Source organism: Trichosurus vulpecula, chromosome 7 (genome assembly GCF_011100635.1).
Source record: "Trichosurus vulpecula isolate mTriVul1 chromosome 7, mTriVul1.pri, whole genome shotgun sequence".
In the NCBI taxonomy this organism is placed as follows: Eukaryota; Metazoa; Chordata; class Mammalia; order Diprotodontia; family Phalangeridae; genus Trichosurus; species Trichosurus vulpecula.
The window spans coordinates 190730677-190756190 of record NC_050579.1 but is presented as its reverse complement, the minus strand read 5'-3'; the positions used below and the strand labels follow the sequence as shown (position 1 = coordinate 190756190).

Sequence of the window (25514 nt, the reverse complement as noted above, 5' to 3'; positions counted from 1 at the left end):
AAAAAAACACATGTGAATGCTGTAAAATAATAGATACTGCTACCTTATTCCTTGGGAGCTAGGATCAGGTGTCATACAATGCACACATTTTCACATTCTTTTTGATGTAGTGATCAGCGATGCTGATTTTTTTCCCTCTTTTTTTTTGTCTTTTAAAAAATACTACTTGTTATATGGTACAGTCTCAGGGAGGGATAGAGGAGAAATGATACTGAGAGAAACTACAGGGATGTAAAAAAAACAAGATATCAAGAAAAACATTTTTTGTTCAGAATTCAGTGGCCAATTAGTATTGTTTTTGTTTATATTACTGTAATCACCATGAATATCATTTTCCTGATTCTGCATGTAAGCTTCCCACATTTCTCTGGATTCCTCATATTCATAATTTATTGCAGGATAACAACATTCTATCACATTCATATACAATTCACCAAACAACGGATCCACTTTACTTCCAGTTTTTTGCTATCACAAAAAATGATGCTATGAATATTTTGGCATATATGGGCTATGGTTGATATTAATGTGATTGTGATTGTTAAAACCACAGGTCCAGATATTGAACTCTCAATCTGGGGATCATGTAACTAAGAGGCCAGGAAAGCTTAAAGTGTAAATGACTTGGAATGACCTTTGACTTCCCAGTTGACAAACTCATGTTCTTTCAATACTCACTCTTCTTAAATAAAAAAAAAAGTAAAGGAAAGAAGTTTAGCAATACCAGATCTTAAACTATATTATATGGCAGTAATTATCAAAACTATGTGGTACTGGCTAAGAAACAGAATGGTGGATCAGCAGAACAGAGGAGACATACAATACAGAGTAGTAAGTGATTACAGTAACCTTGTATTTGACAAATGTAAAAATGTAAGCTTTTAGGATGAGAATTCACTATTTTGCAAAAATTGTTGAGAAAACTAGAAAGCAGTCTGGCAGAAATTTGGTATAGAGCAATATAAGATAAGGTCAGAATGTGTGGGTGACCTAGATATAAAGGGAGACATCATAAGAAAATTAGAAGAACATAGAAATACTATCTATCAGATTTATGGATGGGAGCAGAATTTATGAAAAAACAAGAGATACATAGATAATTTTGATCACATTAAATTAAAAGGGGTTTGTACAAATAAAACTAATGCAGCCAAAATTAGAAGGAAAGCAGAAAATTGGGGAAAAATCTTTATAGACAGTTTCTCAGATAAAGGTATCATATCTTAAATATATAGAGAATTTTGTCAAATGTATAGGACTGAGTCATTCCCCAATTGATAAATGGTCAAAGGATATGAACAAGCAGTTTTTCCATGAAGAAATCAAAACTACATATAATCATATGAAAAAACGCTTTAAATCATTCTTGATTAGAGAGCAAATTAAAAAAAATTTAAGGTAATCATCTCACACCTGTCAGATTGGCTAAAATGACTGAAGAGGAAAATGACAAATGTTGGAGGGGATGTGAAAAAAATAGGGAAACTAATACACTGTTGGTGGAACTGTGTACTGATCCAACCATTTTGGAGAGCAATCTGGAATTATGCCCAACAAGTTACAAAACTGTGTATATACCCTTTGACCCAGCAATACCACTATTAGGTCTTTCCCAAGGTGATCAGGGAAAAAGGAAAGGAATCTCTATGTTCTAAAATATTTATAGCAGCTCTCTTTGTGGTGGAAAAGAAGTAGAAATTGGGAGGCTGCCCATCAATTGCGGAATGCTGAATAAGCTATGGTATGACTGTAATGGAATACTACTGTGCTGTAAGAAAGATGAGCTGGTTGAGTTTAGGAAAAACATGGAAAGCCTTGCATGAAATAAGGAAGAGTGAAATGAGCAGAACCAAGAGAACAAGGTATACAGTAAAAGCAACAGTGTTCAAAAAACAACTGAATAATCAAGTTATTCTCAGTATTATAAATACTCAAATCAACTACAAAGGACCTATGAAGGAATATTCTATCCATCTCCAGAGAAAGAACTGATAAGCAGAAGTATGCACAGTGTGGCTTTACATATATTTATATATCTGTGTCAAATGGTGACTTTCTCTAATGCAGGGAGGTGAAGAGGGAAAGAGGGAGACAGCTCAGAACTCAAAATGTAACAAAAAGTAAATAAAAAATTTTTAAATTAAATTTTAAAAAAAAGTCACTAGGATGAAATTGAAGATAGGGATAACTGAAGAAATTAAAGATAGGGATAACTGAAGGGGTAAGATCTGGAAGAAAACATAAGGATTCAAGTCTTGGCAAAGAGGAGGAAGAGACTTACTATATCTGTTCCTAAAATAAATTAAAACCTGCTCTAGGTCAGGGACTATGTGATAGCTGACATTTATGAAGCATAAGGTTTTCAAGGACTATATATACATTATCTCTCTTTACCTTCAGAATAGCACAATGAGATAGGTACTACAGCTTTTATTAACCTAATTTTACAGATAAGGAAAGTGAGTCTCTGAGAGGTTAAGTGATTTGCCAATGATTACAATTAAGAGTAAGAGGCAAGATCCGAACCCTTACTCCACGTCTAGCATCCTTTCTCCTTCATCAAAATGCCTCCCACAGGGTCATGCACATAACAGATGTTTAATAAATGTTACCGATGATAATTATAAAGAGAACTATTCCTATAGGGAATAAAGCCATTACTCAGATAGCATTTTAGTCTGTCGCCACAGGAAGAGAACTGAGGGAAGTTACTGAGTCTCTAATAACAAACTTCATTTACCTGTAGTAGAAAGTTATAATGGTTATGTCTTCCATTAAGAAATCTGATTGCGGCAGCTATGTGGCACAGTGAGTAGGGCACCAGCCATGGAATCAGGAGGACCTGGGTTCAAATCCGGCCTCAGACACTTGACACAATTACTAGGGTGTGACCTTGGGCAAGTCACTTAACCCCAATTGCCCTGCCTTCCCCCCGCAAAAAAAAAAATTTGATTAAGAAATTAGTAGCAAAATATCAGTGTACATGTTAAACTTTCAAAACAACATTCTGAAATTATAATGGAGTTTCCAATAGCTTCATATAACATAAAAAGTCACAGACTATTCCTTATAGCATCATAAGCATTCCAGGCATACAACAGATGACAATAAAAAGTTATTTGTCAAAATGAATTAGGCCCATAACATGGGGTGTCTGTAAGGTAGAAAGGTGACAATAAATTTAAATTAATGAAATTATTTTGAGGAAAATACATTAAAGTCAAATGAATTTAAGATCAAATATAGATGAATGAATGCAATATGACTATATAAGATTACATGTAACAACAGGTCACGCTTTCAAGAGCCAATGAGAAAGATAATGAGTCTGGAGGTAAGACCAAGATGGCACTGTTTGACTCAATCATCATTCAGAAAGAAATGAACATGAACTGAAAATAAAGGAAGTCACTTGAACCAGCAAAGATTTTTTTAAAGCAGCTGGAATTGGAGATAATAAAATATCTGAAGAAAGAAAACAAAGCGAACTTACACTTACCAGATCATATTAGGATGTGTGAACTGGGAATGTCCAGGTTAAAAGTTCAATCAGTACTATGGACAAGGGAAGAATTTAGGACCAAAGAAAATATAGAGAGAATTACAAAATAGGTGATTTTGATTATACAAAATTAAAAAGCTTTTGCTCAAACAAAACAAATGCAACCAAAATTATAAGGAAAGCAGAAAACTGGCGGAAAATTTTTGCAACAAGCATCTCTGATAAAGGCCACATTTCTCAAATATATAGAGAACTGAGTCAAATTTATAAAAAAAATAAGTCATTCTTCAATTGACAAATGATCAAAGGATATGAACAGGCAGTTTTCAAACAAAGAAATCAAAGCTATCTATAGTCATATGTAATGCTATAAATCACTATTGAGTAGAAAAATGCAAATTAAAACAACTCTGAAGTACCACCTCACACCTATCAAATTGGCTAATATGACAAAAAATAAATAAAATGATGGATGCTGAAGGAGATATGGGAAAACTAGGACACTAATGCACTGTTGGTGGAGTTGTGAACTGATCCAACCATTCTGAAGAGCAATTTGGAACTATGCCCAAAGGGCAAACTGTAATACCACTGCTAAAAGTCCATATCCCAAAGACATCCAAAAAAAGGGGAAAAGGCCTATTTGTACAAAAATATTTATAACAGCTCTTTCTGTGGCAGCTAAGAATTGGAAATCAAAGGCATGCCCATTATTTGGGGAATGGCTAAGAAAGCTGTGGTATATGATTATAATGTAATATTATTGTGCTATAAGAAATGACAAGCAGAATGATTTCAGAAAAACCTGAGAAGACTTACATGAACTGATGCAAAGTGAAATGAACAGAACCAGGAGAATGTTGTACATGGTAACGACACTTGTACAATGAAGAACAAAATTATTCAATGGAGAATGTCTTAGCTATTTTCAGCAATACAATGATCCAAGACAATCCCAATCTATCCATCTACTATCCCCCTACAAGAACTGATATTGCTTGAATACAGACTGAAACATGCTATTTTTCACTTTCATTCATTCTTTTTCTTTTATTCAAGTCTTCCTGTACAAAAATGACTAATACAGAAATGTTTTACGTGATTGCACAGGTAAAACCTTTATCTTAGTGCTTACTGTCTCAAGAAGGAGAGGAGAAAGAGAAAGGAAGGATAAATGTGGATCAAAACCTTTTTTAAAATGTTAAAAATTATTTTAACATGTAATTGGGGGAAAATAAACATATAAAAAAGAAAAATAGGTAATAAAATTATCATATAAAAATACTTATATATGCTTTATAAAGGGTGAAGTTTTTGCTCTACCTTCAAATGCTTTTTTATAGTCAACAAACAATAAACACAGTGGGAGCTTGTATTTCTCTCCTTTAATCTATTTTGTCATGGCAAAGAAATGGTCTGTCCTTGACACATATGTAGATTGTTCTCATAAAAATATCATAGAGGTGAAAAGTATTTTTATCATGAAACATGGGTTCATTTGACAGTATTTATATCTAGGAGGTAGGTAAAAAGAAGCTCAGAAGGTTCCTGGTTATGAGTCTAACTCAAAACTGCCTAAACTGAAGTACCCAGAATTAGAAAGAGTAGCACCAGATGTGGCCTGACCAGAGCAAAGTACAACAAAACAATAACCTCCTTCATTCTGGGCATATGGCCTGAAATCACATTAATTTTTGGCTGGCTCGTCACACAGTGACTCTATATATAGTTTGATGTCCACTAAATTTTCTAAAGCTTTTCCCTTTTTTCCAGATCTAACTATGACCTCCCCATCTTGTACCTAATAAAGTTGAATTTTTTACCATGCAAGATTTTACATCTATTACATTTTATTCTGACCTCCTTTAGACACCATTCCAGCCTTTCAAGATAATTATCAATTCTACTTTTGTCATTCAACATACTAAGTATTGCTCCAAGAGTTATCTTCAAGTTTTATATGTATGCTATATCTAAGTAATTGATAAAAATTCTAAAGACAATGAATTTAAGACAGCTAGAAGCTGTTTTTAAAAGACTAAATAAACTAAATTAGTATTTTGTGGTCCAACTCTATGATTTCACTAGGATAAAGAGCTCCTGATGTTGAAGCTTCCTCCACTAAAGAAGATTAGAAACTGTTTTACAACTCACAGGCTTAGATATTCCTAGAATACTGAGAGGCCATGTGATTTGACCTGGGTTACACGGTTAGCTATAAGTGTCAGTGTAATTACTTGAACCTTGGTCTTCCTAGTTGTAAGGCCAGCCATCTACCCCCTATACTATGCCATTTTTCAATCTAATTCAAAAAAGAAAAAAAAAACCTAAGGGCCATGAAATCTTTTAAACACACCTAACTCTAAAAGCACAAAGACAATCATTCACACTTTTAAGTTTTGGCCTTTATGCTAGTCTCCAGGGGTGGGGAACCTATGTCCTCCAGGCCACATGTACAGATGGCCCTTCAGGTTCTCAAGTGCCCTTTGACTGAATCACAAATTTGGTCTGTGAAGTTTGGGTTCAATCAAAAGGCTGCACTTGAGGAACTAGAAGACCATATGTGGCCTCGAGGTCGCACCCTGGTGCTAGACAGCTTTATTTACCCAGGTGACCTGCCAACACCCGAATCTCCACAACACAACTCTCTTGTGTCTATAAAACTTTGGATTTTTTTCCCCATCATAATCTTTCTGTCAAATAGACTATCTTCTATTCCTTGGCCAGGCAATCTCTCCTTCTACCTGGTAAGCATTCATTTTTTCCTGGCCCCTTCTCTGCAACACTCCATAGAACTAGAACCAGAAAGTTCCAGTTTCTCAGATGACTGGTGTCTCTTTGACTATGTCCTCAGGAATAGGAAACCCTTCACATCTGACTAAGCAGGACCCCCACCTCTTATAAAATACCAGAGGTGCTCTGATATAGGAGCTGAGGACCATTATGCACTTCCCTTACTACAGCCAGATCATCACACTCAAAGCTCCCTGGCAACACACCTAATGAGATCCCTTCCCTGTCTCCTCCCCACTCCCATTTTTAAGGTTCATTCCTAGCTACAAGGACTGACTGGGTCAGGGGGCTGTCCTGGCAAGAGGTAACATTGTAAGGAACTATGATCCTGTTCTGAAACAGGACCAATGAGCTGCCCTAGTACCCTTCCCTTGTTGCCCCTGCCCTTCAGCATCTTCAGTTAAGGTACATGGCTATCCTTTTTGAGTCCTTCCTGAAATACATCAAATAAAAGGTTTCAATTGCTTTCAACATTGGCTGGCTTGTCTAAATCTTCTGCAAAGCTCCTTTTAGTTCCAGCAATAGACTTTGATACCCTCCAAAGCCTACTCCTCTTTATTTCCCAATATACGTTGAATCATCCAGACTCAGAAACTCAAGTATTCTTTGACTCCTCCCTCATCCTTACACCTTGTCATATCCAATTAGTTGCCAAGTTTTATCAGTCATACTTCTCACAATTACCTCCTGCTCTCTATTCCCACTGTCATCACCCCAATTTGGGTCCTCATTACCTCTCACCTGGAGTGTTAATAATAGTATTTTAACTGGTCTTCATAATTCTGGTTTCTTTCCTTTCCAAACTCTCTTTCATACTGCTGCCAAAGTAATCTTGCTTAAAGGACAAGTCTAATCTTCTCATTCCCCTGCTCACAAACCTTTAGCACTCTATTCTGCTCCCTTCACAGGCCAGAGGGGAGGATATATGCTAAAACACTTAAGGGCAAAGTCAAAGATTATCCCAACGCATAAGGGGTGTATAAACCAGTTCCTGAAAAAGCTAAGAAAAATTCTGGGTGCTATCAATGAACTCCTTCCTTCCCTAAAGGGGTGGTGCCTAGTGAGATCAGGACTGCAGCTAAGCCTCCGACAAAGCCAAGGCCTCTCTAAGCAGTGAAGGAGGTTTATATGTATGACACATATAAAAGAAGTACTCAAATAAAAAGATCAGACATTTACTTGGGCTGTGGGGGGCGAGGGGGGCGCTTGTTAGAGAATGAACTTCTCTGGTGTAGACAAGGAAGGAAAATCAAAGAACAGAATGAAGGAAAAAGGGAAACCTAGGATAGATGGGGGTAGAGGGGCACTCAAAATGTCAAACAAAAAAAAGTGCCTTATGTTATGGAATGAATATTTTCAAACTGTGTAACTTCCTTGTAACAGCAAAAGACCCAAAATCCAAGTTTCTAATGATTTGGCCATTGAGTTGCCATGAACAAAAAACAGAAGTTGGGCCTAGAACACTAGGCATCGTGAGGTAACCTAGATGTTCAGGGAGAAAGACCTGGTCAGAGTCCCTAGTTCCCTAGGATTCCTAGGAGATATCTGCTTTTATCAGTCTTGATTCCCCTGCAGTAACATGGATATGGAATCAGAGAGGATACAGGTTTGAATTTTGGCTTAAATATTCATTACATCTCTCACCCTGGGCAAATCATTTAACCTGTGTCTCAGTTTCTTTACCCATAAAATGAGAGAGTTAGACTAGACGATTTCCAAGGTCCTTTTCTAGGAAACCAAGGCCCCCGCATCACTCACCTCGGGATGATGGAGGCTGATGGGATCAGTTCAGGCCTGTGTGATGAGGCTTCCCTATATCCATCTCACAGAGAGCTAGGGCTGAGGCAGATAGGGTGTACCACCTGGTTCCCTCCCTCACTTGAAAGGATGCTATGGCCCATTCCCAGAGCTATAGGTGGTGTAAGAGGTGGCCAGTTTGGCTAAACCTAGAGGCTACTTCCCACAAAGCTAAAGCTACAACCTGAACCTACACCAAGCACTCTGATCCCATCGATTTTCTTCTTAAAACAAATGTCAATATTACAATCTTCCCCTCTACCTCCAATTCCCAGTCTAGCAGTCAGGATTGCTAACAGTGTGATGTCACAGGACCATCTTGATACTCCCCTATGCCTTATGGAGAAAAGCTTGGGGTGGACACAGACACCATTTTTTTAATTAAGTTAATGTAAGTTGACTAGAGTAAAAGAACCTCACATACAAATTAAAACCTTAGGGTGGCCAATCATCAAGAGTTGGTAATCCCAACTATAGGTCATACAGTACACTCTATCAGTCCTTCACAACCTCAAATCCACTCAACAAAATAACTCATATTAAATACTTTACAATCAAGAAATACTGGAGGTATTAAGGTATTTTCACTACATGGCCAGAGCTATAATATCTTCCAAGTTATGGGAACTGGTTTTGGCCTACGATACTGGTTCTAAAACTTTTAGAGTTTGATGATCAAATTTCATGTGCCTAAATTTCAAGGTGGCATAACTATAATAGTACTACATGTCTTAATCAGTACACTAATTAAGATAATAAACAATGCTAAAAACTATGAATTCATTAATATTTTTAAATGACTTTGCATCTTACTAATCATATTACCATCTACATACATTTGAAAAATAATAACATATACAAACAAAAATATTAATTATTCTGGCTATTAAATGTTATCTTATCAATAGATTTGCACATGAATTTATGGACTCCTTGCTAAAGTTCTATGTTCCCCCTTTAGTCAGCAGCCCACAAAATGGAAAGCACTGGTCTCAGGAATTACCTTGCTAGGCAAAGCTGAGCCTCTCTCTCCTACATCCAGGACCTGGCTGAATAAGCGCTAAGAGCCTTCCAAGAACTGGAACACTAATGCATTGTTGGTGGAGTTGTGAACTGATCCATCCATTCTGGAGAACAATTTGGAACTATGCCCAAAGGGCTATAAAACTGTGCATACTCTTTGAACAAGCAATACATATTCACTTCTAGGTCTGTATCCCAAAGAGATAAAAAAAAAAAACGACCCACATGTACAAAAAAATTTTTAGCAGCTCCTTTTGTGGTGGCCAAGAATTGGAAATTGAAGGGATGCCCATCAACTGGGGAATGGCTGAACAAGTTGTGGTATATGAATATAATGGAATGCTATTTTTCCATAAGAAATGATGAGCAGGTGGACTTCAGAAAAACCTGGAAGGGCTTAGATGAACTGATGCTGAGTGAGTGGAGTAGAACAAGGAGAACACTGTACACAGCAACAGTAATACTGTGCAATGACCAATTTTGACAGACTTAGCTCTTCTCAGCAATGCAAAGATCTAAGACAATTCCAAAAGGCTCATGATGGAAAATGCCATCCACATCCAGAGACAGAACTATGGAGTCATTGCAGATGGAAGCATGCTATTTTCTTTTTTGTTTGTTTTTCTTTCTCATGGTTTTTCCTTTTGGTTCTAATTCTTCTTTACAACATGAATAATGTGGAAATGTGTTTAATTTGATTGTACATGTATAGCCTATATCAGCTTGCATGCTTGGGGTGGAGAGAAAAGGGTGAAATATTTAGAACTCAAAATCTTTTTTTATTTTTTAATTTCTTTTTAAATTTTTTGTTTATGACACTCAGTTCCACAAGTTTTTGAGTTCCAAATTTTCTCTCTCTCCCTCTCTTCTCCCCACAAGATGGCATGTAATCCGATATAGGTTCTACATATACCTTCGCATTAAACTTATTTACATAATAGTCAAGGTGTAAAGAAGAATTATAACCAATGGAATGAATCACGAGAAAGAAGAAACAAAACCAAAAAAGAAGGGGGGAAGAAAGACTCCATAATTCTTTCTCTGGATGTGCATAGCTTTTTCCATCATGAGTCTTTTGGAGCTGTCTTTGAACCTTGCATTGATGAGAAGAACCAAGTCTATCAAAGTCAGTCCATACAGATACCATGTGTCTGTAATCATATATAACATTCTCCTGGTAGAACTCAAAATCTTATAGAAGTGAATGTTGAAAGCTAAAAAATAAATTAATTTTTTTTTAAGAAAGATCCCTCTACCACTGGATTGGTGATCTCATCATTGTGGGTATTCTCTTTAATAACATAGATCCCAAACCATCCATACCTACCTATCTTGCTTAACTCTTGTTCCTGTTCAACTATAAATTCACCACGTCAGCAAGTTCTCTTGACATAATGATACCAATGAAGCACACGGACTACTTATTGGTATCCCTGTCTCTCTTCACATTTTGGCTTATTTTCTCTTTCAATCATACACTTCTTCAACGATACCCTTTACTTCACTTCCTCTACTTAATTACATATTTGTAATGTAATACAGACTGCTCACCACTATTGGGTACCTCTCCTCTGCATCTCTGGGTAATACTCAACTTCAGTTCTTTCAGAAGGATGTCCTATAGATAGTAAGGTCCTCCAGATACTACTGTTACAAATGACATTGTACTGGTTGCACCAAAAGCCAGAATACTGAAGAGCCACCTAAATAACATTCATAACCACTTAAAAGCATTTGGCCTGGCTATCTAGACAAGAAAAACCAAGTGGATGAAGAATTCTCATTATCCAGCCTAAGATGGCCATTTGGATGGGAAACCATCATCAGTACAATCTTGGACTAACACAGCAAATATGTAATGAGATGGACCCAGAATTACACAAGATTATGGGAGGTTGATTGAGAGTTGAAAAGTTCTTTAAGCCACCAAGATTTCCCCTAAAACAAAGGTCTATCTTTTTTTATTACTAATAGTCTTCTGATGATGTATTATAGTTGCTATTCAAGGAACATGACAGATAAAAGCTTTGAGGATTAAAAAAAGTCATGTGGATATACCCACAAAAATGTTATTTTTTGAATTATTAGATTTCATACATATTGTTACTCAAAACTAATCTGAGTAAAAATAGAGATAGAACTTGTATGAAGTACCATATGCCAGGAACTATGCTAAGCCTTAGGGATACAAATACAAATAAGACAGTTCCTGCCCTCAAGGGTTTAAATCACATGGGGGAAGATGACATATAAAGGCAAGTTAGGTGAGGGGCAAGACCTGGTTCAAGAAGTAGCATGGAGAACTAGGCCCTGGCAAGTTAAAGCAAAAAACTGGCCTATCAGAGTAACAGATATAAAAATATATGAGATTAATTCAAACTCTTGTGAAAACCAATGCTGAAAACTAAATATGTTAAATAAATTAAATTTAAAAAAATAAATTAATTAATTAAAAAGTATATATGAGAATCCATACAGGACAAAGGAGATGTTTTTCTTGGGATTTCCTATTTAGATGAAATGTGAACTGCTTGAGGGTAGGTACTTTATCATTCCTGTCTTTGTATTCCCAGTGCCTAGCACAGAATCTCATACATAGCAGGCAATTAATAAATCTTTGTTGACTGATTACCAAAAGGTATGTTTATCTTTAAGGACTAGAAATCATATAAACACAGCTTAGTTAGGAATAAGATTTACCTTAAATTAGGAGTTATTTTTCACACTTGCAAAAGGGATGAAAATTAATAAGAACATAAGAAATCTGAAATGTAACTTTAAAATGTGCATCAATTTTACATATTGAACATTTATGGATGACCTCCTATGTTTAAGGCATTGTATTATATACACTTTTAAGCAAATCATAAGCATTTTTAAATTAGGAGTCTTTTATAAAGGATTTGTTAGTTACAGTTACATGAGCTTAAGAAAATACAGCCTGAAACATAAGTTATCTAGGTCAGAGACAGCCAAGGAAACACTAAGGCACGAGAAATCTAAAGTGATAATAAATAGTAAATTAGATAAGAATGTGTAACATAAGGACACTTCTATTTTGGGCTCTTTACAAAGAGGTCTCAGATTCTCAGAAGAGAGACATGATAGTCCTCATAATTCTGTGGAGGAGTTGCACCTGGAATGCATATATTTTTGGATATAAACAAACAAATCATACCGGAATCATAATAACAAGTATCATTTTTCTCCAAACAGATTAAAACTTCCTATGCAGACACTGAGTTCTAAGAGACATATGTTAATGTTTCCAATTTATAAAGGTTAAGCAATTTGTCCAAAGTTTCAAAAAGAATACAAATTCCAGGGTGCCATCAGTCCCAAAACAACAAAAAAAACAAACCTCCAGTTTTTTCTGTTTTATTATACACTGGCTTATGCTACTTGACTCACTAGAGTTTTGTACCTTATTGCAGATTTATTTCCAAGAAAGTATTCAAAGAACTAAGTTGCTGAGTCATGTCCAAATCTTTTAAGGACAACAGCACACCAGGAATCAATAAGCAACTGGGTGCTTTTATGAGGTGGATGACTAAGACTAGAAGTGCCATTTACAGAAATAACTTAAGAGAAAAGGAAGGTTTGTGAGGAAAGGTTGTTAGTTGGAAAAGGTATAATCTTCATTTTCTGAACATATAAAAACTGGAAAATGCCTCCTTCCCCAAATGAACTGCAGAGTACAATTCTTCGTCCAAAAAGGCAAAGTTATTCATCAGATTCTCATTATGTTGGACCACTGAGAAGAACTCTCAGAAATGGAAGGTCATTGCTTCAACTAAATATGTACAAAAAGGTCAGCTTACCTCCAGGCTACCTGATATATGCCCCATTAACCTGTTCCCTAGGGCAGTCCAACCCTGCCAGAAGAGGACTGGTCTCAATAAAACTTCCATTTAATAAAGCCTTCTTTCTTATAAGGTATTTTAGAGTGATTACTGTCCTTTTTTAAAAAATAATTTTCCCCACTTAAATGCACATGTAAGGGCAAGCAAAGTGGGACGTTTTTACTATTTTTTCTTTTGGAGGGCTTCTCAGCACTAAGGCAATCAAGTGCCTTTGACTGAATCTTGCCTTTGTTTGTAGGAAGGCCCACCTCCTTTTTGCTAATTAGGTCACAGAGGTGTGAAGCTTGTCAGGCCCTGGAAAAGTGTATATATACCCAGGGAATAGCCATTCAACTCAGAATCAAAAATTGAGAATCCAGAACTCTCAGAACTGTGGGAGGAGAGGTTTTGCTTTAGGGGCTCACTCATTGGAAGAGTGTAGTGTGATCTGACCAGATGAGCCTCTAGGCAGCAGTAAGGAGCACCATGGTTTTGAAAACCCAGATGCTGGTGCTTCTCTCTCTGGTGACTGTGTATATATTGCTATGGACAGACAGCTATAAGCCTGTCTGCTGATTTGTGTTATTTCGCTCTGTTTATATTTTCTCTCTTTGTAATTTCTGTTTGTATTTGCTCTGAAATTCAGGGTCCTGACTTTTTCCCCGAACTAAGTAAACGATATATGTATGTCTGATTAAAGTGAGCCTGTAAAACCCTTAAAGTTGCTTTCCTTAGAAAAGCAGATCAAAGAACCTGTGCTGGCAGCCCTCCTGTGGGCTGGTGTGATTGGCCTTATATAGCCACAGTAGCTGCAAGTAGCATTGTTGTTACAACATATATTATGAACACCCACAAGCTGCAAAACACAGTAAAGTTCATATTTCAATTTGCAAAGAACGGCTATATTCATGTTATAGAACAAATTCTATTGTATGGTACAGTATTCTGGCATATCTAATGATTCTATGTCTTGGAACAACTCTGAGTTCCTCAATTCTGTGTAAATACATTATGTCTAGGGTTTGAACATCACCTAATGATGACATTGGCCAGTAAATGTTTGCTTCTACTATACTTACTAATTAAACAATAGCCATGTACTCAAGAACTTAACATTTGATGGGTAATGATTATTAAGAGAAATCCATTATGAAATGTATCCACATTTTCATGAACAACAAGATTAGCTTAGGTAACATCATTAGCCAAGTAGAACACTGCCAATTTAAAATTCAAATTTTGCCAAAATATGCATACCTATACATTATAGATGTACATACATATTCATAGATTGTTATTTTTTGCTCTTTACACAAACAGAATTATCACCCATAAGAAGTTATTTTCAACTATACCTTTCTTTAAATTAATAAAAACAGGGAAATTGTTTTGTTTTTTCACCTCTCCAGTGATATAAATATACCTAACACATAAGATCATGTGATCATAGAGATGGAAGGGATCTTAGAGATGATCTACTCCAACCCACTCATTTTACAGATGAGGGGCCTGAAGCCTAGAGAGGTGAAGCCCAAGGTCACACAGAGAGCAAATGGCTGAGCTAAGATTAGAAACCAAGTCTTTTGACTTCAAATCCAGGAACCCTTTCTATTCCAACATTCTGTCTCCCATTATTCAATCAGTCTATCAGTGAACATTTTTCCCCTGTTTTCTTTTGGGGGGGAGGCATTTGGGGTTAAGTGACTTGCCCAGGGTCACACAGCTATTAAGTGCCTTCCCCCTTGTCTTTTTTTTCAATGAACATTTATTAAGTTTCTATTATATGGCAGGTACTCTGTTAAGCACAGGAGACACAAACATGGGAACAGCTGCATGCAAAGTTATATAAAGGATAAACTAAAGATAATCAACATAGGAAAAGTGCCAAAATTAAAGAAGACTGGGAAAGTCATCCTGTAGAAGGTGGGATTTTAGCTAAGCCTTGAAGGAAGCTAGGGAAATTTAGGCAGAGATAAGAAGGAAGAGTATTCCGGGTATGGGAAATAGCCAGTGAAAATGCCCAGACGCAACCAGGAATGTCTTGTGTAAAGAACAAGAAGGAAGCCAGATCACTGGATCATAGAGTACATGGGGGAAGGGGGTATTTTGAAAACTAGAAATGAGGAGAGTTTATGAAAGGCTCTGAATGCCAGAGGATTTCATATTTTATTTTGGTGGTGATAGGGAGCCAGTAAAGTTTATTAAATGGGGCGGGGGGGGGATGGGGTAGTGATGTGGTCAAACCTAATCTCTAGGAAAATCAGTTTGACATCTGAGTGGAAGATGAACTAGAAAGAGGAAGAATTGAGTCAAGGAGCCCAATCAACAGGCTATTCCAACAGTCCAGGTCTGAAGTGATGTACTAAGATGGTAGCAGTGTCACAGGAGAAAAGGGATATGTATGAGTGATGTTATAAAAGCAAAATCAATAGACCTCAGGAACAGATTAGATGTGGACGGTTAAGAAGATGTGAAGTTGCAGATGTGAACTAGGTTGCAAACCTTAGTGATTGGGAGAATGGGGATATCTTTAACAATAATAGCCTTAATCACCAAATGGGCATTGCCTCAGTCAAACTGAGACCTGTTAAAGACCTTAGCTTAAAAATGCTAAGGTCTTCCACTGCATCTAGGACCATCTCCAGTCATCCTGATCTATATCTTGCCACTGGACCCAGATGGCTTAGGAGGAGAAAGTGAGGCTGGTGCCTTCACACAGACTTCCCTCACTTAAATCCAATTCCCTTGTATTCCATGGCATCACCTCCCTGATATCATGGTCCTCTTCCAGAACAAAGGACAAACAACAACAATAGGAAGTTAAGAAAAAGAGAAAGCCTGGGATAATGGGTATAATTTTGAACAGGTTGAGTTTAAGAGGTCTGAGGAATGTCCAATTGAAGACGTCTAATAGGCAGATGGCGATAAAAGACTGGAGGTCAGCAGAGGTTACAGCTGGATAAGCAGATCTGAGAATCACTGTATAGTATAATAGAGGTGGCAGTGCCCCACAATCTGGAAAAACTGTATAATTTTTTGGACTTCCCTTCATACCAGAGAAAGTCTGAATTATTATGATATCAAAAGATAAAATGTTACACAATTCTATACATATATTTTATGCACTTCTGAGTTTCTAAAGTTTTTCTGTGTCATCTATTGACCTTTGAATGTGTAAGGGCAAGCAGAGTAGGATTTTTTGTTGGATTGAGTTCTAGCCAATCAGAGACTTGTATGTGGGCTCTAGCCAATCAGATATGTGTACTGAATTCTAGCCAACTAGAGACTTACATATGAGTTCTAACTAATCAGACATGTGTATTGAGTTCTAGCCAATCAGACATGTGGATTGAGATTCAGCCAATCAGATGCTGACTACAACTATATAGAGAGCGGTGCTGAGAGAAAGCAGATATTGAGAGAGCCAGGGTGGAGGGGGTGAGCCAGCACTGGGAAGAAGGGAATGAAGAAAAGAGAAGACACAAAGAAGAATGAGCTTTGAGCACTGAGCTGAGAGGAAATCGCTGAGAAGAGAGCTCTCAGAGCAGAGAGGGACCTTTGATTGCAGAGACTTGCTGAAGGAGCTTCCAAACTGTAAAAGCAAATGGAGCTGTAGGGCAGAAACCTGCTCATGGGAAGGAGATTTAGCTTAAGCCCCTTTTGAGAGCTGTTAAAGTGAACTGAGCTGTCATCACAGAGCCTCAGGACTTCGGAGGTGAATTGAGATGGTGGTGCTGGTAGTGTGTGTTGTTGCCCTGTTAGCTTTGTTTTCCCAGAGGCAGAAACTGCAGACAGGAGCCCTTGGAGCCTGCTGTCAGGCAAGAGCAGGAAGAGCTTGGAGTGGAGCAGCAGTCCCAGTGAGCTGAGACCTGGAGCAGGAGTGGAAGAGCCATCTGCGTGTGAATCTAGGCAAGAGTTGGGAGTGGTCAGCCCACAGAGGAAGAGCCATGGGACGTGGAAGTCAACCTCAAGTCAAGATGAAAGACGACTTTACTCAGATGCTTGGTATTGATTAAGAAGATTGTTCCTATTGTGACCTAGGGGTGGATGATGTGGTATTTTCTGCATACCCCTTAAGGATGCGTTGTGCTACGGAAGACCCTAGCCTGGGACCCCCCGATTTTGGGGATGCAATGATATATGCTGTGTACTATGATGTTCTTACTGTGACCTAGGGGTGGATAGTATGGTATTTTTCTGCTACTCCTTAAGGATGTGTTGTGCTAGAGAAGACCCTAGCCTGGGACCCCCTGACTGTGTAAACAAGTATTTTGGAGAATGCTACTGAATGCAATGATATATGCTATGTGCCATATGATATACTGTTATGAGATATATATATATATATGTATGTATATACACACACATATATATATGTATATACATATACACATATATACACATTGGATGATGTGTTTTATTTAAGAATGTTGTTATGAATGTTATGCTTTACGTTATTGAACAATGCTTTAGTTTACTGCTGAATAGAGAGTTCATTATACTGTGTGATTAGACCCTTAAAATTACTCACAGCAGCAGTCCTCAAGGGTGCTGCCATGACTGGCGTTACAGCATGTTATCTGCAGCAAAAACTCCCCAAAAATTCTCATTTAATTTCTAATGCCTACCCATGACGTATCAAAATTGCAATGGGGAAAGTCACAATGTAGAAGGGATAACTATAACTGAATCCATGGGAGCTGATGAGACTATTAAGCAAAATGACAAAGGGAGAAGAGAAGAGAATCCAGAGCAAAGTCTTAGGGAACACCCACAATTAGTGGGAGTGACTTGAATGAAGATCCAGCAAAGAAGACTGAGAAAGAGTCATCAGATAGGTAGAGGGAGAAATAGGGCAAAGTAGTGTCACAAAAACCCAGAGAGAAGAGACCATCAAGGAGAAGAAGGCGACTGATAGTATCAAGAGCTGTGAGAATTCAAGAAGGATGGAAGTGAGAAAAGGCCGTTAGATTTGGCAATTAAGATTTAGTAACTTTGGCGAGCGCACTTGCAATTGAATGATGAGGTTGGAAACCAGACTGTAGAGAGTTAAGAAGAGAATGAGAGGAAAGTACTGAAGGCACCTATTGTAGAAGGCGTTCTCAAGTGGTTTAGCTTCAAAAGTAGGTGATGTGGTATACAATTAAAGGGGAAGTCTGGATCAAGTCAGAGTTCTTTTGAAGATGGGGAAGACATCAGCATGTTTGTAGGCATTAGGGAAGCAACCAGTAGACAAGAAGAGATTGAAGAAAAGTAAAAGAGAATAACAGAGGGGGCAGTTTGCTGGAGAAGACAGGACGGAACGGTATCATTTGCATATGCAGAAGGGCTACTTCATTATGTGAGGCAGAGTTCCTACAGCCTGTTAAGTTTGAGGCTAGAAGAGTTTGCCATCCTCAAAGTATCATATTACTGTATAATACCTATGTAAGAGAAGTAGGTTTTACTGAAATTAAGGGCCCTTGAAGTATAAACTAAATTAAATTTCAATTCATTTGTATTGAGTATTTAATAAGTGTAAGATGCTGTATTAGACACGACGCAAAATACAAAAATATTAAGTCTACAAATCAATCAATAAACATTTATTAAGCACCCACTATATACCAGGTGCTGTGCTAGGTACCAGAGGTACAAAGACAAAAAAAAAAATAGACCCTGCCCACAGGGAGAAGACAACAGAAACATAAATAAGTAAACAGGAAATATACACAAAACAAGTGCAAGGTTAATGTTGACGGGGAGGGAATTAAGAGAGTGGAAGAGCAGTTAGGTTTAGGAAAGACCTGATATAGAAGGTGAAACCTGATCAGAGTTTTAAAGGAAAGATGGAAATCTAAGAGGTAAAAGTGCATTCCAAGTACGGAGGACCATCATGGGAAAGCGGCAGAGATGAGATGAAGTGTCATGTCTGAAGGGCGGCATGAAGGTCAGTTTGGCTGTGAGAAAGAGAACAACCGAATTAAGTCTGGAAAGGTAGGTTTGGGAGGTAATTAAAAGCCACTGGAGATTACTGAGTAGAGAGCTAAATATGGTAAGACCTGCATTTTGAGAAAATCACTTTGACAGCTGTGTGGATAATAGATTAAAGACAGGAAAGACGTGAGGCAAAGACACCAAGTAGGAGAGATGAGCGTCTGAGCTAAGGGGGTGGTTGTGTGAGTAAAGAGAAGAGGGTAGAGGTAAGGGACTCTGCATAGGTAAAACTATGAGAAGTGGCAAGTAAGTGCATATATGGAGCGGGAGAGTGAAAGATTAAGCATAACATTACAGTTGGAAACTTGAGAGAACCAGAGAGAAATGCTAATATCCTTGACAGAAATAGGAAAATTTGGAAAAGAGATAGTTTGGGGGAGAAGGATAATGAATCCAATTTCTGACACACTGAGTTTGTGAGGGCTATGGGACATGAAGTTTGAAACATCCAGTAGGCAGACAGAGGTGTTACTGAAATTCAGCATGGACTACAGTATAATATAATTCTAAGAATCATTTGCATAGAACTTAAACTCATGCAAAAAGATGAAATGAGAGAAAATAAAGAGAAGAGGATTCAGGTCAGAACAACAATTCAGGGAGCAAGATATGAGTGATGAACCGGCAAAGGAAGACTAAGAAAGAAGCATGCACTAGGAAGGAGGCAAGAGATAGCAGTGTCATAAAAACCCAGAGAACATCCAAGAGAAAAGAGTGATTAAAGGTGTTGAAAACCACAAGGATGTTGAGATGGATAAGGACTGAGAAAAGACCGTCACATCAGGCAAGTAAGAGATTAAAGATAACTTTGTAGAGGGAGCAGTTTCAGTTGAACAGTGAGGTCAGGAGCCATACTGCAAAGGGCTGAGATGGAAGAAGAGAGGAGGGAGAAGTAACATGTGTGGACAGCTTCTTCTAGTCTCTGATTTCAAGGAGGTTACTACTGAGTAGAGAGGTTAATAACGGTGACAAAAATAATAGTGTACATTTATACGGTGCTTTAAGGTTTGCAAAGCTCTGTACATCCAATATTTCAAATGTACACACATACAGTAGAGGGCAGAACATGATGAATGCCAAAAAACATGAGAGATATGATGCACTAAAAAACATAATTACAAAATCTAAATGACAAGGAACTAAAAAGCTTGCCCTTGAATATACTGACACAATCATCTGCTTGCTCTTTAAAATCAAAATAGTGGTAGTATCCTCTTTATGAGCAGGTGAGAACTACAAGGATTGGGGCAGCTAGGTGGCACAGTGAGTAGAGCGCCAGTCCTTAAGTCAGGAGGACCTGAGTTGAAATGCAGCCTCAGACACTTGGCACACTTACTAGCTGTGTGACCTTGGGCAAGTCACTTAACCCCAATTTCCCTGTCTTCCTCCCTCAAAAAACAAAAACAAAAACAAAGAGAACTACAAGGATTTTAATGTCAGAAATTCTCAATATAAAGGCACGAAGAGTGAACTGAGGGGCAGCTAGGTGGCACAGTGGATAGAGCGCTGGAGCCTGGAGTCAGGAAAACTTGGGCTCAAATGCAGCCTTAGACACTTACTAGCTATGTCACCCTGGGCAAGTCATTCAACTTTGTTTGCCTCAGTTTCCTCATCTGTAAAAGGATCTGGAGAAGGAAACGGCAAACCACTCCAGTATCTCTGCTAAGAAAACCCCAAATGGGGTCAGGAAGAGTCAGACTCCACTGAAACAAATCATCAACAACATGTGCACACTCCCCTTTGTTCACGGATTGCTTATTCAACTCTTCCCCTCTAAAAGGGTCCTGCTTCTTAATTTGAGGAAATTCAAACAGGTTATACCACTTACAGTGATTCTTCTCTAGTGATAAACCCTTAATTTGGTACAGCATGGTATTAACACATGAAAAAGCAACAACTGTTTCGAAATCATATATGAGATTATATATTGTTGTTTCTGAAAATCAAGCCCAACCTGTGGAACAGTAGCATATAAAAAGCAACTGACAATAAACTAACAATAAAAGTTTTTTTTTTATAATTTTTTTACTTTATTTTTCTTAAGTTTTTTTTTTGAGGGGGGGAGGCAGGGCAATTGGGGTTAAGTGACTTGCCCAAGGTCACACAGCAAATAAGTGTGTCAAGTGTCTGAGGCTGGATTTGAACTCAGGTCCTCCTGACTCCAGGGCCAGTGCTTTGCTCACTCCACCACCTAGCTGCCCCAATAAAAGTTATTTTAAATAAAAAGGAAAATTAGAATAATGAAAACATTTATGAAACGAAATGCTATACCACAAAACAGGCAATTCTAAAAATGCCCTATTACAACAATTTATGTGCTTACAATAATATATGTTATGTTTTTCAAAAAATATTACTGGTGCACAAATCTGAAAAAAAATCACAGATATCCAAACTATAATATTTTAAAACCATTAATGATGATCATAATAAGAGAGGCTCGTCACCAAAGGATTGTCCAGGACATGAACTGCTTTAGTCTTAAGAACTCATTAAAACCATTATGAGTCACAAATTTATGAAGGTGTAAATGGGTTATGATCAGCGTAAGTAATACACTAAGTAGCAGAATAATACTTAGTGCAACTAATTCTTGGTCAACCCCTTGGCCAGAATCAAACTATAAATTTAAAACTTCTTTCATTTGGGAAAACTTCCTAATAGGTACATCTAGGTCCCGGGGGATGACTGATTCAGTTAAAACACTATTGAAATTCTAGATTTTCCAAACAACAGCATACAATAAATACCCCATCGGCAAAAATGAAAAGAGGACTAGTAGTATCTTCACCCTGAATAATGCCAGATTCAAAAGTGAAAAAGTAATTAAGACATTGAGAAGCCTATAATCTGGATGGGTTCTTTCTGTCTACAAAATTCCCAGATTATGTCAATGTTACTTACCCAAAAAGCTTAACTTCCATATTACAATATAAATACCCAGTAAGAATTTATGTTTGCATCTGGGAGACCCACGTGCCCATCTCCCTCACTCAATCTCCATTAACTGCCCTATGCCTTAGTACATTTCACAACAATATAACCCGAACTAATCAAAGAGCTTCAATGCGTCTCCCTAAAATGACTGATCCCAATTACCCACATTCCCATGATCTCCCTTGCCTCGCACTCAAAGTACATATGCACTCTCACATACATATCCAAGTAAATGACTGAATCAAATTAAAGCTGAGATTGTGCATATGATTGAATCCCCTTAAAAGTGAACATATGTTGGGCTGTCAGAATGAACGTGGGACTGGATCTGGGACTATGTAAGCATCTGACCGAGCTTGGGCCCAACAGTGCACACCAAGGAGCCCATGCACAGCAGTGAACAAATGAATGAGCCTGTGAGTGTGCGTGAGTACACGACTGATTCTATTAACGTGTGAGTGAGCAGGTAGTCCTCCGGGAACGTCCAAGTGGACAGGTGACTAGGTCATAAATCCATGCTGGCTGCCAGCGAACCTCACTGAACTTAGGGCAGCTAGGTGGCAAGGTGGATAGAGCTGAGCTTGGGATCAGGAAGCTGTTGCTGTTTGGTCCAAAGCTTCATGACCCCGTTTAGGATTGTCTTAGCAAAGACACCAGAGTGGTTTGCCATTTTCTTCTCCAGCTCATTTCACAGATGGAAGAACTGAGGGGTTAAAGTATCTTGCTCAGTCACACAACTAATACGCTCTGAGGCCAGATTTGAACTCAAGATGAGTCTTCCTGACTCAGGGCCCAGCGCTATCCACTGTGAAACCCAACCTCATCTTTCTGCAGTCAGAAAGACCGGAGTTCAAATCCTACCTCAAACATGTACAAGTTTTGTGACCCTGGGCAAGTCAATTAATTGGTTTGCCTCGGTTGCCTCATCTGTAAAAATGGGGATAACACCTACCTCCTCAGGGTGTTGTGAGGATCCAATGAGATGACTGTAAAGCACTTAGCACAAAGCCTCACAAGAGTTAGGGCTATGTAAATATTAGCTGCTGCGATTAGGAGGATGGAGCCTTTGACAGATAATCAGCGCTGGAGCTCACCAAAGTATAAATAGTAAGCCTGTGAAAGGGCCTGATGCCCGAGCCACTGAATGACTATGAGAAGGACTGAGCCTCTGAATGGAAGGATGATTGAGTCTCTGAGCACAATAATAACTAGGCCCGGGGATTAAGGTGACTGAGCTTCCATGAGGATGACTGAGGGAGAGACTGGTGGGAACCTCCTGGGCATGAGAGGAGGACTGGGCAGCAGGATGACCGAGCCTCCATGGAGGTAAAAGGATGACTCAGCCTCCCTGGGTGTAAGAGGATGACTGAGCCTCCGTGGGAGGAGGATGACTGAGCCTCCCTGGGAGGAGGAGGAGGATGACCGAGCCTCCCTGGGTGTAAGAGGATGACTGAGCCTCCGTGGGAGGAGGAGGATGACCGAGCCTCCCTGGAGGTAAAAGGATGACTGAGCCTCCGTGGGAGGAGGATGACTGAGCCTCCGTGGGAGGAGGATGACTGAGCCTCCCTGCACAGGAGGCTGCTGATCCCCCCGCGAGTGCGGACGCCGGCGCCTGGGGGGCGATGCCGGAGCCCGGCCTCGGGGGCGGGGGCAGCCCGGAGAGCAGGCGCCTGGCCCCGGGCGGGTGGGGGAGCCGGCGTGGGCGGGAGCCGGCGCGGCTCGGGTACCTTGTTGAGGTGGGGGCTCCGCGTCACGTCGTAGCCCCGCTTCTGGGTGTAGAGGACGTGCTCGGACGCTTCCATGGCTGCTGGGGGCAAGGGCGGGAGGCTCGTGCGGCGGCGGCGGTGGCAGCGGCGTCTGGGAGGCTTCGCGTGCGCGGGGGGCTCTGGGGGGGCGGGCCGAGAGGGGGACTCCGGGGGGGCGGGCCGAGCGGCGGCGGCGTCGGGGGCGTGGAGCGGGGGGCGCGGCTGCTGCCGGGGTTGATGCTGCTGAGGCGGCGGCGTCAGCTGGGGCTCTGGTGGTTGGAGTCGCCGCAGCGGCCGCCGCGGGGAGGGCCCGGCGGAGGAGGGGGCGGGGACGGGGGAGGCCTCTCCGGGAGGAGCCCCCGCCGGGCCGGGCCGGAGCGGAGCCGGTGTCCTCCGCCCGCCCGCAGCGCCGAGGAAGGGCTGAGTCATGGCAGGCGGGAGGTCGGCCTTGGGAGGAGGAGGGGGAGGCCGGTGGTGCTGGCCCCGGCTCAAGCTCCCTGAGGCCGCGGGAGGGGAGCTCGGCCTGCGAGCCGGCGGAGCATCCCTTCGAGAGCACCCCTCCCCCCCAGCCGATCCCGGTGTGGTCCCCTCCGCTGACCAGCCCCTCCCCCCCCTGCCCACCGCTGCTGAGCCCGCTTCCCTCCACGTGTGGCCCCGGTGCCCCAAAGGCTCAGCTGCATCACACACACACACCCCCACCACGTTTAAAACAAAACTAACGCCATCAGCGTATTTTATGACCATTCTGTTCTCCTTTACTATATTAAAGGGGCATCATTTTAAAGAGGGTCACCTGCGCGTCCCGCCCTGTTACAGGGGCATAAATTGAGACCCGGTATCCACACCCAGAGAAAGAACTACGGGTCTGAATGCAGACCGAAGCCCGCTATTTTCTTTTCTGTTTTTCTTTCTCGTGTTTTTTCCCTTTTGTTCTGATTCTTCTTTCACGACATGGCTATCGTGGAATGCATTTAATAGGATTGTAAATACATATAGCCTATATCACATTGCGTGAGTCCTGGGGACGAGGAAGGGGGAAAAAATTTACAACTCAATCTATAAAAGTGAGTGTTGAAAACTAAAAATTAATTTCAAAAAACAAAAACAAATTAGAACTGGGACATTGGGCACAGTCAGTGCCCTAATTGTACAGAGTTGGAAACCAAGATCCAGGGTGATCATGAAAGCTAGAGCTAGAAGATCCGGCAGTTCAACTCCTGCCCCACCCCCACCCCCCCTTCATAGTACAGAGTGGGAAGCTAAGGTCCAGGGTAATCATAGACTTGGCCGGGAGGGAGCTCTGAGCTCAGCCAGTCCCCTATAGGACCTTGTATAGATGTAGAACTGTAAAAGACCTTGGAGGCAATCCAACCTAACCCAACCCAACCCGCCCCCATTTTACAGATGAGGAAACGAGTCACAAATGTAATAATCGTCAGAGCAGGGATTTGAACCCAGTTCCTCTAACTGCAAATTCAGGGGTTTTTTCCACTCCACTCCGTTGCCTCCAGTAATAAGTAGCAGAGCTTGTACTCAAACCCAGGTTCTCTGGCTTAATGGCTTTTACATTATATCCTACTAAGTGCTTGGTCCCCTGAGCCGTCCAAATTTTGGGTGGAGGAATGGCTGCTAATGGAAATGTAGTAAGTCTAGTCAGAAGCCAAAATGGAAGAAAGGGGTCAGAGACGAAGTCAGGAAGCCTGAGAAGTTATTCCTGAAATAAAAAAAAAATTAATTACAACATGAAGGGAAATTAAGGACTGACAGCAAGTTTATGAAAAACCTGATCAGACCCTTAAAAAAAAAAGATACATCGTAGGGCATAAAAAAGACAGAAGCAGCACAGGAACTCAACCTTAAAGTAATTTTGCTTTCAGTTTCCTGTTATTCAGGTCCTTT

At 39.9% G+C, this 25514-nt stretch overlaps 1 protein-coding gene across 1 annotated transcript in view; it reads right to left on the bottom strand.

The window, feature by feature from the left end:
• The window catches only part of ME1 (malic enzyme 1), a 290382-nt gene extending 266446 nt beyond the window's left edge, over positions 1-23936 (bottom strand). Inside the window, exon 1 of the mRNA XM_036766983.1 lies at positions 23598-23936. Coding sequence (XP_036622878.1) covers positions 23598-23672 — 75 coding nt within the window. The 5' untranslated portion in view covers positions 23673-23936. The remainder of the gene's footprint in view (positions 1-23597) is intronic.
• Positions 23937-25514: the final 1578 nt, after the last annotated feature.